General features: G+C 32.7%; 1 protein-coding gene across 11 annotated transcripts in view; it reads right to left on the bottom strand.

Annotated features, from left to right (window-relative positions):
* The window catches only part of LOC148610309 (uncharacterized), a 28,400-nt gene that overhangs the window by 1,774 nt on the left and 6,055 nt on the right, over positions 1-20,571 (bottom strand). For 3 of the 11 annotated variants that reach the window (XM_088542705.1, XM_088542700.1, XM_088542703.1), the window contains exons 5-12: positions 16,096-16,162; positions 11,033-11,341; positions 10,104-10,391; positions 9,057-9,167; positions 8,465-8,541; positions 5,316-7,985; positions 4,719-4,794; positions 359-4,034 (exon numbers count right to left, since the gene is read on the bottom strand). In XM_088542705.1, the coding sequence (XP_088398831.1) occupies positions 7,896-7,985; positions 8,465-8,541; positions 9,057-9,167; positions 10,104-10,391; positions 11,033-11,341; positions 16,096-16,162 (942 nt within the window). In that variant the 3' untranslated portion in view covers positions 359-4,034; positions 4,719-4,794; positions 5,316-7,895. The other 8 variants (XM_088542701.1, XM_088542704.1, XM_088542708.1 and 5 more) reach the window with 8 other exon arrangements.

The raw sequence follows: 20,571 nt of genomic DNA, 5'->3' as shown, positions 1-20,571 counted from the left end.
AAATTTGACAGTTCGAACATCGTTGGGAATTTTTTGGACCTTCCTATATGACTAGATATTTCATTTTGTATTTCAAATATTTCACATTGAACTTTCAATGTTTGCGGAGATCTTGTGGGCGCGGTAATTTTTTTATTTTTCCTTTCTATAAAATGAACATAGATAGTGATTCTCTAAGAGAAATAAAGGAACGAAATTTTATTAAAAAATTTAAGGCATTTTATATGCATACAGGATTTCTATTATTGAATGATATATTTATATATATATTTGTATATTTACCTTTTGCATTACCACTTTGAAAAAAGAGGATACTTGATAAAGTAAAAACCATAAGCGGAAACTTGATCTATAAAATACAAGAAATGAACAAATGTGTGTTTTCCGAAATAACAATTTGATAAAGTGCAGTAAGTGTCATAATAAGACAATCGCAAGAGAAAATGTTTAAATATATTTTAAAAAATTCTTATATTTAGCATTTATAGAACTTTAGTATGGCCATCTTCCTGGATACATTTGTTTTTTTTTAAATAGATGTGAGGAACAAGTTTTCATTTCCATCTGCAGGCGTAAAGTTAATTTATTTAGAATAAAAACGTCAACCCGTTTTTTTTTTGTGTAACAAGTCTAAGAGATTATTATTTAAAGCTTGCAAACATTAACTCAAGCTCAATTAGAAGTTCTGAAGGTTAAACGGCTATAAGTACTACCAGTTTCTACCAATCGTGAATCTGCTTCCGCTTTAAAATTAATTATTTTCAATTTGTTTTTTGTATCTTTCTTTCAAGTACTTTAAATCATGGAGGTTACTGCGGTTGTTACTTTATATTCGTAATATTCCCTTGCATCTTACTCATAGTCTTAGTGGTATGCTCTTTTCCGTCATTCTTTAATTTGCTTTGTTTAATTAGATCCTTGTATGGTAAAAGTTAGATTTCCTCCAACCTTGGGTACCCTTCATTATAGTTGATACTATATTATTATTAGTATTAAACAGATTAAATCGTCTTATACTTCCGAATTATATTATAAAGATTTGAATTAAAGTGTCAGTCCTTAATCTGAAGGCCGCAATAGGCAATATATCCGTAGAGACTGAACATAAATATAAGCGAAAAACAACTGATTAATAATGTGGAATAATCTTTCACTGCACTATAACTTTTGTCTGTATAAAAAATAATCGACTGACCAAATAACTTATAAGAAAACATACTTCAGATACAAAAGGGGTTAGTGGTAAATCATGAAATCTCGTGAATTGAACGGTACAATAGCATTGGATTAGTATTGGATACATACCATGTCGAACTTGCATCAAAACTTTTTCAGGTCTAATTCGATTTCCAAATAACCGTTTTTCTCAATACGGATCAATATGTATCCAAATGATGAACATACATCTGTTTGTCAAGAGTTCTGCGAAAAACCAAATTTAATTCATATATACGATGAATGTCCGGTAATTAGATATTTCAACACGACACGGAAAATCTCCTGTACATAACATTTCCTTGTATATTTTGAGTATACATTTTCACCAAACGCGATTTACAGACTTTACAAAGAGAACGGGTCAGGTCAAATAGCGCATACAATGTGTGATAAGTATAAACTGGTTAAGAAACATTCACAACAATATCCTGAATAGTATGCATACATACAAATTAACTGTCTGCAGTGATCATTAAAGTAATAAAAATATCAACTTCATATGAGAGATTGGTAAAATTGCAGTCGTGTCGTCGTTTTCATACAAATCTCAATTCTAGATTTCCTCAAATCCTTGAATTTTCTTTATCGCATCTTAAATGTCAAGTGATTTGATTGGTGAGAAATCTAAGGTGTCAAGGTAATTTTAACATACTATATACAATCCACTACTTTTGAGTATTCTACTCATGATCTTTTACGAGAGGTCGATAAAACAGGTTTGACTGTATATGTTAAAGCTCTTCTAATCAAAATTAAATGTTGTGTTGAGAACAACAAAGGCTTTAGTCATTTTATGTTTTCTACAAAAATCAAAACAGGTTCAAGTAATAATGTGTCTATTGTGTTTAATTAAAAAAAATCGTTTGAGGTACAAAATAAGGAAATTGAGGAAATTATGAGTAAAACATAAGCATTAAGCTGAGGGGTGAAAGAAAAGATACAATGCAATAAAAAAAAATACGTAAATGTCCTCAAAAAAGAAATTACATCCTTCTAGTTAAACTAGTGAATTATGATGTCATAACTTGGTCGCTTTGGTCGCTACATATCGGAATGGAAATACTGTACGTAGGATACAAATTATAAATAGACATATATGTATAAACATATATTTGTGAAATTTGAAAAAGTAACAGCGTTTAGATCAGATTTATTTTCCTCGGTGGATTCAATTATAAAATTACCCATTTCGGGTGAAATCATTTGCAATTTTCTCATGTGACCGCCTATCTGCCCTGAATAGTTCATGGACATTTTCATTCCGGTTTTATCGCACAGAGATGATATATCGGAAAACAGAACAAATGATACGATAATTTAATTAGGATTTATTCATATGTATCCTATTGTTGAAATTAATTCATTAACATACACTTAACTCATTTCAATTTAGATTTTAGATCGATTTTTTTTATTGTTTGAAAATATTTGATGTATCCATTCTTTGAATTTTTGACCTATTATCCATGTAAAGCATTAGTTTATTATAAATATGGGACACTTACCATGTAGAAAAGACAAATATAAGCCAAAAATACGTATTCGCAAAAGCACACCCTCGCTCTAAACATGAAATAAAACGCGCGCTTTAAAGTAATATTTATCGGCTCATTATTAATATTAGAAGGATAGACAAACCAAAAAAGGGATTCGAGTATTCGGAACTGAAAGAGGAAGGTCGTGTAAAACAGCCATAAAGTTTGCCATTGATTCCATTTTCTCCTCTTGGTGTCTTTTTTTTACGAAAAAAAGGATTCTTATATAAGTTATTTACTCTTCCCGTGCATTTTGTGGTTTATTATATTTGAAGCGATACCATATAGAGATAATTACTCATTTAAATTGTATATACATGTATCTGTAAGAATTATATGATTGACAAAACAGTTTTGCAAAGACATTTTTTTTCGAAACAACATCAACAAAAAAAGCGAAAAAAAAATAACAAATAAGACATTTCTATTTAAAAAAAAAAAACCTCGCTTCATTCCTATTCCTCGGTAATAAGGATGTAATTGTGGGAAAAAAATTAGGTTATTACTTTCCTGTACATCTCACAATTAACAAATATCTTATTTTTATCCTAATACCTTCCGCTAACTATTGACATCTAATTTTAGATTTCGTTTAAATCAGTCGAAATACGCTCGTTCATAATTCTAATTTTGGATGAATTAAATAAGTACTGAAAAATATTTTTTAACAAATAACAATGAAGTCTGCATCCGGGTTAACCTGTTCCATCTCTAGCGGTGCTTATTTCAAATACGGTCAATCAGTAAACCACAAAGGACATGGGAATTAGAAAATGAATCCTTAGGGAATATGGTGATTGTTTTGAGGCAATAATTACATTCCCTCGTTCAAAGGTTTCCAAATTAGCAAATGATTCGAATATTGAAACAACTCTCGTAGAATTTTAAGGAATTAATACAAACAAATTTTACATAGCTGGATCTCCAAAATGTATCACCTAACCTCTTTCAAAACTTCTTACTCCCGTAGTGGTATTAATTCAATGTGGATCCTGAAAAAAATCGAAAAATCTTTTGTAGACCCTCAATTCAAGATTATCACTGTATACTTCTATTCCCCATACTCAGTTAAAATCCTGACTCAAATGGAGCACTATGCATCATTGTTTCTCCCAGAAAGACAGTACATCTAGATTCAAATATATAATTCTTGGTAGAAATTCCTCATCGATAACATATTTGTCCAGTGTGCTGGAAGCGCTTTTATACAAATGGTCGGCATTCCAAAGGGAACATATTGTGCTCCCCTTCTTGCTGACATAATCCTTCACTCCTATTAGGCTGAAAGAAAAAACTTCGTTTAGCTAGACCTTTTAATCTCTGTTTCCGCTATATAGATTACGTATTACTGTTGAACATTCCTGGTTTTGGAGATTTAATACATCGCATCTATCCCCAAAAGAACTAGAGATAAAGGATACTACAGACGCTGTGACGTCGGCCCAATATCTTGATCTACACTTAGAGATTGATAATAATAACAATAAAAAAAAACTATTGACCAAACTTTACGACAAACGCCATGACTTTTTATTCAGAATTACCAACTTTTCTTTCATCTGTGGCAACATCTGCGTATGGAGTTTTCATATCAAAACTCATACAATATGTCAGAGCTTGCCGAAACTACGCCGACTTTTTGTATCGCGCTAGACTTCTTACAATTACACTTCTGGAACAGGGTTATGTTGCTGGGAGATTGATGTCATCACTTCATAAATTGTATGGTCGTCATCATGAACTCGTGGATCGTTACGATGTATCCATCTGCACAATAAAAACAAATTTGTTCAAGGCGTCATAGTTTTCCTTTCCTCTATCCCGGACGTGATCTTATATGAGTAAATAGGCGCGTGTTTCTAGAAATGCAGAGTACGCTTACTCTTCAGGTGCACTTTGTCCATGCTCCCAGTTTTTAGTGGAGTACGAGTTGTCATTTACTTTTGTATGTATTATTTTATTTACCTTGTGTTCCTTGTCGTCGTTGTCTGCATTCAATGTCTGGTCTCTGATTTTGAAATTACAGTTTTACACTGCATGTCTGGAAATCGAAAAAAAAAAGAAATTTATAACTGTAAATGAGAAAGCCAGTATAAACATAAGACATACGTAGACATTATCCCGAATAATGTACATAATAAAGGATAGAAAAAATAACAGATATGGTGGAAAGTATGACATGCTCCAGCGTATAACCTTTAAAAATTAAAGTAAATACTTTACGAGAACATCTACTAAGCTTAGCTGATATACTGCGTGAGGAATTCTGTATCATAAAACATTTACCTATTTTTTTAAAGGGTAATTAATATATATTGTGTTTTAATTGTATGCTAGAAATAATTACGCAACTCAAAATTCTATCTTAAAAATAATATGTTTTAGGTTAAGTGAATATGGATATCATTGATCTATGAACTTATATACCATGTATACATCATGTATAATTTGCCTCAGATGAACAAAATACTCACCGGTTTGACGTACTCATTGGTGTTTATAACTTATTTTGTTTAATCAAAACTGGTTTTAGGCGGTGGAAAGTCCGGGAGTTTGATTTACCTTTTTGTCGGAAAAGTGCAAATGACAGCTTCCTCCTTATACAAATTTCTAGATCAAACCACTCCATTTTTATCAAGTTCATCAATGTCGTCATTTTGTTGACACTATAAAGAAGTAGTCACCGGTGGTATGTACCTCCTGAAACTAAGAATTACTATCTTATTAAGTTTTCCTTCGTCAAGTGGTTGTCAAGGATGTTCTGAGGATATGCTTTAATGGAAAGAACTGCATGGAACCTTTATAATATCGCAGACATCTTGATGGCTAGGAACTTGCAAATTGATATGGTAGTATAGTTTAGGATGTTCTCTAATAATATTCATGAAGACGTGAAACGATACGTTCGGTGTTGTCATGGGGAACGAAAAAAAAAAAACAAAACTTCGACCAATGTTCTGTTGATTTTTTTTTCGTAGGTATTTGTACACCTTATTTAGATGCGCTTACGAATTACAAATCATCACCGTAAAGTAAAACTATATAAGAAGAACATTAGTACTCACGGACTCAGGACACTATGAAGTCGACCACATATATCTTGACCTACTTCTAGAGATTGATGGATAGGGAAATCTCATGACCACACTATACGACAAACGCAATGACATTTCATTCTTTTTTGTCAATTTTTTTCTGTGTATACGTCACTTGAGCAATCGCAACTGGAGTTTTTATATCACAAATTCATACGATTGATTGATTGATTATTGCGGTTTAACGCAGAAATATTTCATTTTTATTCGACGATGAACATGAAATGTATGATAAACTGAACATGAAATGATTATGGTGATGAAAAGGAGATGGGATACAAGGATAATAGGGTCGACAGATTTTGATAGCCAATAGAAAAGAGGGATTGGTAGGATCGCGCAATTTAGCCACCGGTGGTGGAGAACAAAGGTTCCTACTCCTATCGAATACCACAGTAGGGTTCTTTATTTCAGAGCACGCTGAAAATACGGTGACTTTTTAACCGGGCGAGACGTCTCAAAAATGGTCCAAAAAAACAAGGGTTTGAAGACACAATGTTAAATTCATCATTACAAATGCTTATTGGACGTCATAATGAGCTCGTTATTTTTCTTTAAATCAATAATGTTTTTTAATGATAATCGACTTTAATATGTTCTAGAATTTCTTCTATGGCAAGCTTTTGTGGATGTTCTCCTATTTATTGATGTCATTAAATATCTTATGACATATGTTTAAATATTTATCAACATGATAATAACTAATTATTGATATGCTATTATATCTTTTCAACATGAACATATTTCAATCAATGATATCAATTAATGGCGGAAATAACAACTTTTAGAAAAATATTTGTTTACGAATTGATAAACCATTTATTTCTTTCAATAAATTGAATGAATTAGTGGCATATATCAACATGTTAATAATTATTCTTTCAACAGACTTGCATTGATAACAGTTACAAACACTTTTATAATCACAATTAAACCCACTATAGAGACGCCCTCTTTCTCAACATGTTAATAACTCATCAATTCATTAATATCAATAAATTTATGACATCTTATCAATATTTATTAACGCGTTGTTATATTCGTCGATTTATTGATATAAATATTGATTGATGAACATGTGAATAAATGTGTCATATTTGTTTCTTTGTTTGATGACATTCGCAACTACGAAGAGATTTATGATAAGTTTCACATTCTCTCTAGTCGATGTTCGTTATCACTGATTCAATACGTTTCAATAGCTCCATTTTTCTAGAAAGGCAGAGAAAGCTTACCATACCGGTGCACCTTGTCCGTGCTCCAGTTTTTAGTGGAGTCCGAGTTGCTTATTTGCTTTTGATACTTTGTATGTATGATTTTAGTTGCTTTATGTTCTATGTTGTGTATGTCTGTTTTCCATCTCTTGTCTTTGTCCCTGGATTACATTCTTTTGATTACCGCTATAATCTTGGTTCCCTTGATTACTCTTCCAACCACGAACCCAACAAAACGATACTGACGAGATTGTCCGTTGTATTCCCGATTCGGTAGCCCTTAGGGACTCTGAAAAGGTATTACATTAAAAGCCATATAAATTGTTCATATCACACATGTGCAAAACCTTTCCGAGGTCGGGTGATCGTTTAGTAAAGCCCAAACAAAGTGTTAACCATGGAGATGATTGTCTAGTCGGTGAAACATTTTCTGGAGGTTAACCACTGTGTCGACGACATGAAAGTTACTGTCCTTTTGAAAATTTAACCCAATATATTTGGTATTAAGAAATGCATGAATCTTCCTTTATAAGCATCTGTCTGGTTTTGAGGCAAAGCTGTACTTAAATGGCTAAACTGTTACATAACACCACTCCAGTGACATTCCAATGTAATTGTCAACGAAATCTACATAATCGTCCAGTATTTGCAGTTTTTGACAATAAGTAAAGTAACGAAAACATATACCACTGCTGACTACAAATAAATCTCTTGACTCTCAAATTAAAAACCTATGTCAGTGTAGTGTCCTATCATGTTTCATTTATTCATTGGTGATTGCTGTACTCTCTAAAACTAAAAAAATATGAAATCGTGAATTTCCTCTTAAGACGTTAAAGGGCAATTCCTGTGTAGCGGTTGGGAACATTTGCATTATTTGTGTCATCAATGTCGTCAGATATATTATGAAACGTAACGATTTCCTGAAAATGATAACACAATTTTGATAAAAAAAATATTCGATTAGACAAAATGACAAACAGATTAATAAATAAAACAGGTGTTTTATAAGTTTCCTGTTACTTTCCAGATGTAGCTTATTAAAATGAACGTTTCCATATCTTTCTTCAGTCAATTAAAATAACAAATGTCTGCTCTCACGCACGCATTCAATTTAAAAATTGAAGATGTGGTATGATAATATGTAAATAAGACATCAAAAGTCAGGCAACGAACAATTTAACTTTTACAGGTCACCATACGGTCTTCAATGATGGGCAAACTCAAGTTCTATCGTTTGTATCTTTGCTGTCAGTGACATTGAAAATATAAATAAGCATTACATCCAAGCTTTACTCATTTACTCTCAATGCAAGGTAATTAATCTTATCCGTATCTTTGAACTCCCGATTTAAAGGAAGAAGTTCCTTCTCTTAAATTTCTACCGTTCAGAATAACTTACTGGAACATTAGACTGATCGCTGTGTTCGTCATTTCTTCGGTTAGTTCTTAATGTGATTCTGTGTCGTTTAAAAAGACCTTTGAAATAAATTTAACACAATCAACAGGATTAAGATGACAATATCTATATACTTAAGTAGCAGTCTTTGTAATAATCATTCAAATTCTCTAATATGTGATATGACATACTATTATTTGTATCATTACGTTTCATTATAGGTCTCCATGAGAGGATGAATTGTATGATTATTCATTTAAACCTGTCTGCTCTTAGTAGATAAATCACATTGAATCCCCTGGAGTTTCTATTTAGGCATAAATTACAGAGTTATCTCCCTCAATATTGATATTTTTTAAACCACGAAAGTTGATAGCCTCGAAAATGTTCACTTGACAGAATCCGCGAAAATTAGCAGCCACGAAAATTAAAACGTTTTCAGTATTCAGCAATAACAAAAACGGATTTTAAATCAGGTCTTGTTAAAAGCTAGCCTGAACAACTATTTTCGAAACAAAAATAAAGTAAATAACGGGATATAATTTTTTTTTCTCATTACAAAACTTGATTATAAACAAAAAGTATTATAACTGACCTATTATCCAACATGATACAACTTTATTTAGGGTGGCAAAAATTAGAGCTATGGCTGAACCAATTACGAGATACACCAGAAGACCTTTCATAAAGACGGAGTTATCTTTATCTGAAAAATAAGCATACACTTTTAATAATGATGACGACTATATTACCTTTTACTTAAATAAGATTACAATGTATATCAGTAATAGAACTATCTTTTGGTATGTATTTCCCAGGATTGATCTTATTTGGAAGATGGAGAAAATGTAGACCTGGTGTCATTATCACATACCTCGTACATGTTTTATTTAGTTAACTTAAACGTTTACCAAAACACTCTCATGTTGAATATAGCATTATTTTAAGGAAAACATTAAACAATTCGTAAGCATTGAACTCAGACGTATCTAAAATTTGTAAGTTTCCTTGCCAATTCAATGAGTTACATCACATCAGTAAAATTAACAGTCTTCTTTTGTTAGAGACTCATTACCAGTAAAATTCTTTGGTGCACGAATCCCATCAGCTTTTAACAAAGCTATATTTGCCTCTTCCTGGATGCTTTCGTATGTGCAAGAAATGATGCCCTTCCATTTTGGAGAAGTTATTTTTATTTGTACCAAAGGTGAAATGACATCAACACTGAGATAACAATGTGTTTCATACTCTCAGCAGTACGATAGTGATATTATGTCTGCCTTTTTAAACGATTTTTAAAAAGAAGTTAATAATTGTAAACCTATTATATGAACAGTGTTATTGTCAATGACATCATTCCATCTGCGTGACTTTCATAAATCGTTCATTTTCTGTCAAATATATTTTGTAATTGCGACTTATGTCGCTATCATCAATTAAAGTCTGTTGGATATTGCTGTTTATGCAAATTGTATAGTTCAGAATGACACTGTCATATTCTCAATCATATGGGTTTCCATTTCTTTTAATACGTTTGTATGATATAAGACAATACAGAAGTGTTGTATTTTCTTTCAATATTAGTATATATTTTCAAACAGCACATTTTATTTGAAAATATACTTTTGAACCAAGTGCTTACATTGGACATTAAGTGGATAGGACTCGTTCAAAGCGTCATGTAGGCAAAAGTGTTGTATTGAACACACCATAGCGGTGTCATTTAGATTTCGATTGAGGATGAGTGGGTAATTGCTCTCATTGACAAAGACGTCTTCATGAAGCACTTCATGGCCTAGAATCCAAGATATATTTCCGCTTGCAATACCAACTGGCAGTTTACACGTCAACAATGTTTCTGTACTTTCGGTGACAGTCACGGTGTCGTTTTTATTATACTTAGCACCGGAGACAATAATTAGTGGATAATCTGAAATAAAGTTATATTTTTAAATTTAAAAAGGTAAAGAAAATTAGAAATAAAAACAAGAACTAAATATTGAGTAATTAACAGAATATGCATTTATCCAATTTGTACTCATTTTTTTTTCTTCATACCAAGTTTTGACTTTACAAGTTGTATGTTTGAATAGAGCCTATTTCAAATTACGTTATTCTTTTTATTTTTGTCTAATACCAAACGGTCCTAATTTGCTACGCATCCTATCAACGACCACAACCTCCAACTTGAAACACGACATTACCTTGAAAGAAATAAAAAAAAAATTCTCGCAAGTCTTGAGATTCAAGTTCAGTGCAAATTTTAGTTAGGTTAGTCGTATTGCTCTCGTTTATGTATATTTTCTTTGATCTTTTGTGTTTCGCGACTAGCATAGCGAATTCTGTTATAGTAGGAACGAAACTTTTTTGTCTTAGGTGCCTTCTCGTTTGATATTTAGGTATTCCAACCGTTATGCTAAGCTTGACAAAAACTGTCACAAAATTCTTAACAGGAATTTGTTAAAAAACATTGGCAAAATGCAAATATGCATGTAACATCGAACTACTGCATGTATCAGCTCAGTTAAATATGTTGAATGGTCTATCTTTTAAAATTTCCTTAAGACTTACGTAGAAGTCTGGCTTCAATTCTGTCACTATAATTATTATTAAAGACATTTGACATATTCATACAGCTATAACATCCCACAGTTTCGGTAGTAATCTGTATTGAAGCTATAAGTGTGTTTCCTTTCAATTCTTGAGACGAATAGTTGGCATAGTCATGGCTAAACGATCTATTTTGATAAAAAGTACTCATATTTCCCGTGCAGTTATGCCAAAAATGTATTTCAACATCTAAAGTGTCATTATAGATGCAAGTGATATTCAATTTGTCTCCAGGTCGCTTATAAAACAGTTCCGTCGAACACAAACTTTCTAAAAAATAACCAATATCAACTTTTTATGGAATTGCACATGGAATTTTCTATTGTGAATACTCAATATACAAGTTATCTTGAAATAAAAGTAAGAAAAGCATTAAAAAAAAAAACAAGCAAACAAACAAAGCAAAGTGCTACAAAAAACATCCCCCAACCCGCTTACCCCAATTTAAAATAAACAATGATTATTCAAGGGAACTAAAATTCTAGCGGATATCAAAATAATGTAATACACCAAGTACATTGGATATTCGATGTTCAATATTCAACATTCAAACTTTTCAATATCGTTTAATATTCATTTCTGGCTACCTTTAAGAATGTAAACTCTAAATGAGTATCACATGAATATCCCATGGTGGTTTTCTTTCTGTTTGATATTCGTTTCACATTCGTTATAACCCGCAAACAAACATCAACAGTTAACAAATCCGTACTATATTCAATATATTAACCGGAAACGAAAGTCTAACAAATATCGAACAGCAAAAACATCCTGTTTGATATTCAAATCCATTCTATATTCAATATATAACCCGTAAACGAATGTCAAACCGAATAACAAACAGACCAAAATCCTGTTTGATATTCAGTTTGACATTCAATTCCGTTCTATATTCAATATATAATCCGGACACGAATATGAAATGAATATCGAACAGCAAAATAAATCTTGTTCGATATTCAGTTTGATATTCTAATCCATTCTATATTCAATATATAACGCGGAAGCGAATATCAAACGAATGTCGAACAGACCAAAATCCTGTTCGATATTCAGTTTGATATTCGAATTAATTCTATAATCAGTATATAACGCGGAAACGAATATGAAATGAATATCAGACAGCAAACAAATCCTGTTCGATATTCTGTTTGATATTCAAATCCATTTTATATTCAATATGTAACCCGGAAACGAATGTCAAACAAATGTCGAACAGACCAAAATCTTATTCGATATTCAGTTTATTATTCAAATCCATTCTATATTCAATATATTAACCGGAAGCAAATGTCAAACTAATATCGAACAAAGCAAAATCATGTTTGATATTCAATTTTATAATCAAACCCATTATATATATATAACAAGGAAACGAATATCAAACGGTAAAAATGTTACATACATAGAAACAAATGTAAACGAGCCTATTGGACTCTATTAAAATTTAGGTAAGGTAAGCGTCCTCTACTTTTCAAGAAACACCCACTGAGTTGCTCATAAAAAGTAAAGTCCAGAATAGACGAAGAGGAAAGGAAAACTATGACACATTGAATAAATCAGGTGTCGTGGTGCAAATTGATACACTGTGACGATCCACGAGTTTATGATGATGACCATTTAACTTCTGTAGTGATGGTTTTTATTGCAAAATAACTTCGTGAAGCCTAATTGTAAGTAGTTTACGTATAAAAAGTCGGCATAGTTACTGCAAGCTCGGCCATTACGAATGAGGTATGATAGAAAAACTCTATACGCAGGTGCTGTAGGAATGTTGTCACGGAAAAAGGAAAATTGACAATACGGAACGAATGGTCATCGCGTTTGTTGTATAGTTTGATCAATAATGTTCCTTTACCATCGATCTCAAAGTGTATGTCAAGATATAAGCTGACGTCACAGTGTAGTATCCTTTACCCCAAGTTCTTTGGGGTAGATGGGATGTATGGAATCCCCTAAACTATGATTGTTTTATGACAATACGTCTATATAGCGGAAATTGAGATAAAATGATCTAGCTAAACGATTTTCCTTCTTTTTGATCAGCTCAGCTATAAAGTCAGCCTAATAATAGCGAAGAAGTAGGTCAGCAAGTTGAAGAGCACAATTTACTCCAATTGGAATGTCGACTGTTTGTTGAAAAACGCGTCCACCACACTGGACAAATATCAGCCGATAAAAAATTCTGGCCTTTTGAAAACTTCCTCTTTATATTTCGAAGGTTAGTTTGAATTGTTATTATAAAGTATGGGGTGTACCGTATTTTGTTTTAGTAACAACGATGTATATTTTTTGAGTTAGGATTTTAACTGAGTAGTGGCAATAGAAAAGTATAAAGTGTTGAAAAATGTTAAATGCAATTGTATCCTAATAATAATCTTGAATTAAGGGTTTCCAGAAGATCCTTCGAATTTTTCATGATCGACATTGACTTAATACCACTGTGAGAGTAACAAGTGTTGTTGTAGGACTGGAGACCTCCTGTGACAACTGTGAGTATAGAAATTAAACGTTTTAAGTGAGGTTTGGGAAACATTTTGCAGATCAAGCTATGTAGCGCTGTTTGTATAGATTCTTGTGGAGTTTCGAAAATCAGTACAAGGACGGTAGATCATATCCATCTGCTTTGGTAGAGAAAGAGGATAGCACACAATCTCTTCTTTGAGGAGTGTGGTCGGAGTACAGGTCGTAGCTGATATTAGTTTCTACGTCTACCTCTGATAATAGACATTTGGTGTAATACGTTTTGCAATAAAAGACAATGTTGTTTTGAGCTGGAACGACAACATATTTCTCATGTATAACAGACAATGTTTTTGCTACATCTAGGTTTTTCAAAATTGTATGCAGCGTTGACACTCATTGACCTATTTAAAACTTTCATACGTTTCAATATTAAAGACCTCACAACCTTTACCCACTCTGACAGAGAGTAGTTGTCATCTTGATCTCGTTTTATACATTTTCTTTACTTTAAGTCACCCATGGCATCTACAAGAACTTATATAGTTATAATTCCAATTTGTGGAGCGTGGGTGAAGATACTTTTGACACTTAAAAGGGTCCTGAGAGAGAGATTCGTTTTCGGTTATGTTTAAATCAAATCTCCAATAAGGACGTAAATGAAGGGTCTTTTCTTTTGCAAGAATAGTCAGATTGTTAAGCTTTGAAGTCTTAAATCAATAGTATGAGTGTGGTCAAATGCCGCTGTCTTTGATATGAAACAGAACCAACAGTTACAAAAAAATCATTACGATGTTGGTGATACTGTGGGTTTTTAAAGATCACAAAAGTGATTGATATAAAGATCATCAACGATTCCGAATCTATTCAAGCAATGACTTTCAAAGATGGTATTTTGAAAACTAAAAAAAAAATATTACCCATAGGATGGCCTTACTGACTAAGACTAAGGAAAGCATGTTTCTCGTGATAAAATTCAGTTTATCCGAAGTCATTAGATGAAATAACGCACATTCAAGCATGTCAGAAATACCGACACGCTAAACAAAACTGCCAGTCTGCATCTGTTTGCAGCTGATTATTGTTTTAGTTTTTCATGATAAAATTTTGGATTTCGATGTTATAAATTACAGTTAGTTGAATAAAATATGTTCAAAATGTAGTTCATTGATTATAATGTGTCCGACAACGTTCAACATTTTGAAAAATTAGAAGAATATTTCACAATCAATACTATCTATCTCCTCGATCGTTAAATGTTGTGTTATTCCAGATCCCATCAATTTTTAATAGGATTCGGATTCCTTTTGGCCAAATCGTGATATCTCAATTTTTACTAGGACAAGAGTAATCAAGGGAACCAATATCCTAGCGGAAATCAAAAAATGAAATCTAGGGACAAAAACCAGACATAGAAAACTGACAAACACGACAAGGAACATAAAGTAACTAAATAATACATACAAAGTATCAAAAGTAAATGACAAAGTCAATTTACAGTAGCTAAAATCAAGGGCAAATTGGAATTTAAAATGCCTTGTAACATATATATATATATATATATATATATATATATAGAGAGAGAGAGAGAGAGAGAGAGAGAGAGAGAGAGAGAGAGAGACTTTGACGGACGACTCTATTAATTACACTGCTCTATCGGATCAAATTGATACAGGAAAGATATGTAAACGTATAGGAAGGTCTGAAAAATTCCCAACGATGATAGAACTTTCAAATTTGCGATGCAAATGTTTGGTCGTTCCCTCCGCGGGACTCGAAGTCGTACCGCTGTGACATATATAGCAACACCGCCTGCACAAAGTCCAACGCCCTAGACCACTCCTACAAGGAGGAATGACCCGGCCAGCGAAAGCTATATTTAAATATAGCCTAGCTGGCCGAGTGGTCTAGGGCGCTGGACTTTGTGAATAGAGACGTCACATTCTGAAACGTTTGTATAGTACTGATTTGGAGGCGTCATATTCTGAAATGTTTGTATAATATTGATTTGTTGTGACATGCATCATTAATTTGATCCTCTATCCTACATAATAACATCTAAATGAACTGTCCCGTACTACCATACATCGTGTACTAAGCTGCAGCCCTAGATTAATCCTACGAGGAGGAATGTCACGGCCAGCGAAAGCTGTATTTAAATATAGCCTAGCTGGCCGAGTGGTCTAGGGCGCTGTACTTTGTGCAGGCGGTGTTGCCATGGATGTCACAGCGGTACGAGTTCGAGTCCCGCGGACGGAACGTCCAAAAATTTGCATCGCAAATTTGACAGTTCGAACATCGTTGGGAATTTTTTGGACCTTCCTATATGACTAGATATTTCATTTTGTATTTCAAATATTTCACATTGAACTTTCAATGCTTGCGGAGATCTTGTGGGCACGGTAATTTTTTTATTTTTCCTTTCTATAAAATGAACATAGGTAGTGATTCTCTAAGAGAAATAAAGGAACGAAATTTTATTAAAAAATTTAAGGCATTTTATATGCATACAGGATTTCTATTATTGAATGATATATTTATATATATATTTGTATATTTACCTTTTGCATTACCACTTTGAAAAAAGAGGATACTTGATAAAGTAAAAACCATAAGCGGAAACTTGATCTATAAATTACAAGGAAATATTATAGAATTGAACAAATGTGTGTTTTCCCAAATAACAATTTGATAAAGTGCAGTAAGTGTCATAATAATAGATGAATTCAATTCTTTTCCTGAAAATCGCAAGAGAAAATGTTTAAATATATTTTAAAAAATTCTTATATTTAGCATTTATAGAACTTTAGTATGGCCATCTTCCTGGATATATTTGTTTTTTTTTAAATAGATGTGAGGAACAAGTTTTCATTTCCATCTGTAGGCGTAAAGTTAATTTATTTAGAAAAAAACGTCAACCCGCTTTTTTTGTGTAACAAGTCTAAGAGATTATTATTTAAAGCTTGCAAACATTAACTCAAGCTCAATTAGAAGTTCGGAAGGTTAAACGGCTATAAGTACTACCAGTTTCTACCAATCGTGAATCTGCTTCCGCTTTGAAATTAATTATTTTCAATTTGTTTTTTGTATCTTTCTTTCAAGTACTTTAAATCATGGAGGTTACTGCGGTTGTTACTTTATATTCGTAATATTCCCTTGCATCTTACTCATAGTCTTAGTGGTATGCTCTTTTCCGTCATTCTTTAATTTGCTTTGTTTAATTAGATCCTTGTATGGTAAAAGTTAGATTTCCTCCAACCTTGGGTACCCTTCATTATAGTTGATACTATATTATTATTAGTATTAATCAAATTAAATCATCTTATACTTCCGAATTATATTATAAAGATTTGAATTAAAGTGTCAGTCCTTAATCTGAAGGCCGCAATAGGCAATATATCCGTAGAGACTGAACATAAATATAAGCGAAAAACAACTGATTAATAATGTGGAATAATCTTTCACTGCACTATAACTTTTGTCTGTATAAAAAATAATCGACTGACCAAATAACTTATAAGAAAACATACTTCAGATACAAAAGGGGTTAGTGGTAAATCATGAAATCTCGTGAATTGAACGGTACAATAGCATTGGATTAGTATTGGATACATACCATGTCGAACTTGCATCAAAACTTTTTAAGGTCTAATTCGATTTCCAAATAACAGTTTTTTATGATGAACATACAAGGGTTTGTCAAGAGTTCTGCGAAAAACAAAATTTAATTGATGTATACGATGAATGTCCGGTAATTAGATATTTCAACACGACACGGAAAATCTCATGTACATAATATTTCCTTGTATATTTTCAGTATACATTTTCACCAAACGCGATTTACAGACTTTACAAAGAGAACGGGTCAGGTCAAATAGCGCATACAATGTGTGATAAGTATAAACTGGTTAAGAAACATTCACAACAATATCCTGAATAGTATGCATACATACAAATTAACTGTCTGCAGTGATCATTAAAGTAATAAAAATTTCAACTTCATATGAGAGATTGGTATATTTGCAGTCGTGTCGTCGTTTTCATACAAATCTCAATTTAAGATTTCCTCAAATCCTTGAATTTTCTTTATCGCATCTTAAATGTCAAGTGATTTGATTCGTGAGAAATATAAGGTGTCAAGGTAGTTTTAACATACTATATACAATCCACTACTTTTGAGTATTCTACTCATGATCTTTTACGAGAGGTCGATAAAACAGGTTTGACTGTATATGTTAAAGCTCTTCTAATCAAAATTAAATGTTGTGTTGAGAACAACAAAGGCTTTAGTCATTTTATGTTTTCTACAAAAATCAAAAGAGGTTCAAGTAATAATGTGTCTATTGTGTTTAATTAAAAAAATCTTTTGAGGTACAAAATAAGGAAATTGAGGAAATTATGAGTAAAACATAAGCATTAAGCTGAGGGGTCAAAGAAAAGATACAATGCAATAAAAAAAAATACGTAAATGTCCTCAAAAAAGAAATTACATCCTTCTAGTTAAACTAGTGAATTATGATGTCATAACTTGGTCGCTTTGGTCGCTACATATCGGAATGGAAATACTGTACGTAGGATACAAATTATAAATAGACATATATGTATAGACATATATTTGTGAACTTTGAAAAAGTAACAGCGTTTAGATCAGATTTATTTTTTCCTCGGTGGATTCAATTATAACATTACCCATTTCGTGTGAAATCATTCGCAATTTTCTCATGTGACTGCCTATCTGCCCTGAATAGCTCATGGACATTTGCATTCCGGTTTTATCGCACAGAGATGATATATCGGAAAACAGAACAAATGATACGATAATTTAATTAGGATTTATTCATATGTATCCTATTGTTGAAATTAATTCATTAACATACACTTAACTCATTACAATTTAGATTTTAGATCGATTTTTTTATTGTTTGAAAATATTTGATGTATCCATTGTTTGAATTTATGCCCTATTATCCATGTAAAGCATTAGTTCATTATAAATGTGAGACACTTACCATGTAGAAAAGACAAATATAAGCCAAAAATACGTATTCGCAAAAGCACCGCCTCGCTCTAAACATGAGATAAAACGCGCGCTTTAAAGTAATATTTATCGGCTCATTATTAATATTAGAAGGATAGACAAACCAAAAAAGGGATTCGAGTATTCGGAACTGAAAGAGGAAGGTCGTGTAAAACAGCCATAAAGTTTGCCATTGATTCCATTTTCTCCTCTTGGTGTCCTTTTTCACGAAAAAAAAAGGATTCTTATATAAGTTATTTACTCTTCCCGTGCATTTTGTGGTTTATGATATTTGAAGCGATACCATATAGAGATAATTACTCATTTAAATTGTACATACATGTATCTGTAAGAATTATATAATTGACAAAACAGTTTTGCAAAGACATTTTTTTCGAAACAACATCAACAAAAAAAGCGAAAAAAAAAATAATAATAACAAATAAGACATTTCTATTTTAAAAAATGATAACCTCGCTTCATTCCTATTACTCGGTAATAAGGATATAATTGTGGGAAAAAAATTAGGCTATCACTTTCCTGTACATCTCAAAATTAACAAATATTTTATTTTTATCCTAATACATTCCGCAAACTTTTGACATCTAATTTTAGATTTCGTTTAAATCAGTCGAAATACGCTCGTTCATAATTCTAATTTTGGATGAATTAAATAAGTACTGAAAAATATTTTTTAACAAATAACGATGAAGTCTGCATCCGGGTTAACCTGTTCCATCTCTAGCGGTGCTTATTTCAAATACAGTCAATAAGTACACCACAAAGGACATGGGAATTAGAAAATGGACCCTTAGGGAATATGGTGATTGTTTTGAGGCAATAATTACATTCCCTCGTTCAAAGGTTTCCAAATTAGCAAATGATTCGAATATTGAAACAACTCTCGTAGAATTTTAAGGAATTAATACAAACAAGTTTGACATAGCTGGATCTCCAAAATGTATCACCTAACCTCTTTCAAAACTTCTTATTCCCGTAGTGGTATGAATTCAATATGGATCCTGAAAAATCTTTTGTAGACCCTCAATACAAGATTATCACTGTATACTTCTATTCCTCATACTCAGTTAAAATCCCGACTCAAATGGAGCGCTATGCATCATTGTTTCTCCCAGAAAGACAGTACATTTAGATTCAAATATATAATTCTTGGTAGAAATTACTCATCGATAACATATTTGTCCAGTGTGCTGGAAGCGCTTTTATACAAATGGTCGGCATTCCAAAGGGAACATATTGTGCCCCCCTTCTTGCTGACATAATCCTTCACTCCTATTAGGCTGAAAGAAAGAACTTCGTTTAGCTAGACCTTTTAATCTCTGTTTCCGCTATATAGATTACTTATTACTGTTGAACATTCCTGGTTTTGGAGATTTAATACATCGCATCTATCCCCAAAAGAACTAGAGATAAAGGATACTACAGACGCTGTGACGTCGGCCCAATATCTTGAGCCCCGTGCAGGTCCGGGTGTTAAAAGAATAGGCCTGCAGCAGCGCTAAGCTTGTCGTATAAGGCGACTAAATAGTGCTCAGAAACCTAGCCGGGAGCTAGGCGCTCTGCCCACAGAGCAACTGGGATGTGTGCCCCAAGTGGTGGAATGGGGTACATGCCGGGATTGTCAGGCTTTAATACGAAAAACCTGACCGCAAACCATAGTGGTGCACCGTGTTGGGAAAGATGCCACGTTCCTCGCACGTTAAAGAACCCTGCTGTGGTATTCGATAGGAGTAGGAACCTTTGCGCTCCGCCACAAGAGGCTAAATTGCCCGACCTTACCTATCCCCCCTTTTTCCAGTGGCAATCAAAATTTGTCGACCCTATTATCCTTGTGACCCATCCTTTCTTTTTTCATTTCATGTTCATTGTATCATCCATTTCATGTTCATTGTCTGAATATAGCTGAAATATTGCTGCTCGGACGTTAAACCCCAACAAACAAACAAACCAAAATCTTGATCTACACTTAGAGATTGATAATAATAACAATAAAAAAAAA

The sequence above is a fragment of the Perna viridis genome, chromosome 8, assembly GCF_037379345.1.
Source record: "Perna viridis isolate PV_CMFRI_1.1 ecotype Kerala chromosome 8, ASM3737934v1, whole genome shotgun sequence".
Classification (NCBI taxonomy): domain Eukaryota; kingdom Metazoa; phylum Mollusca; class Bivalvia; order Mytilida; family Mytilidae; genus Perna; species Perna viridis.
This window is presented reverse-complemented; position numbering and strand designations above follow the sequence as displayed.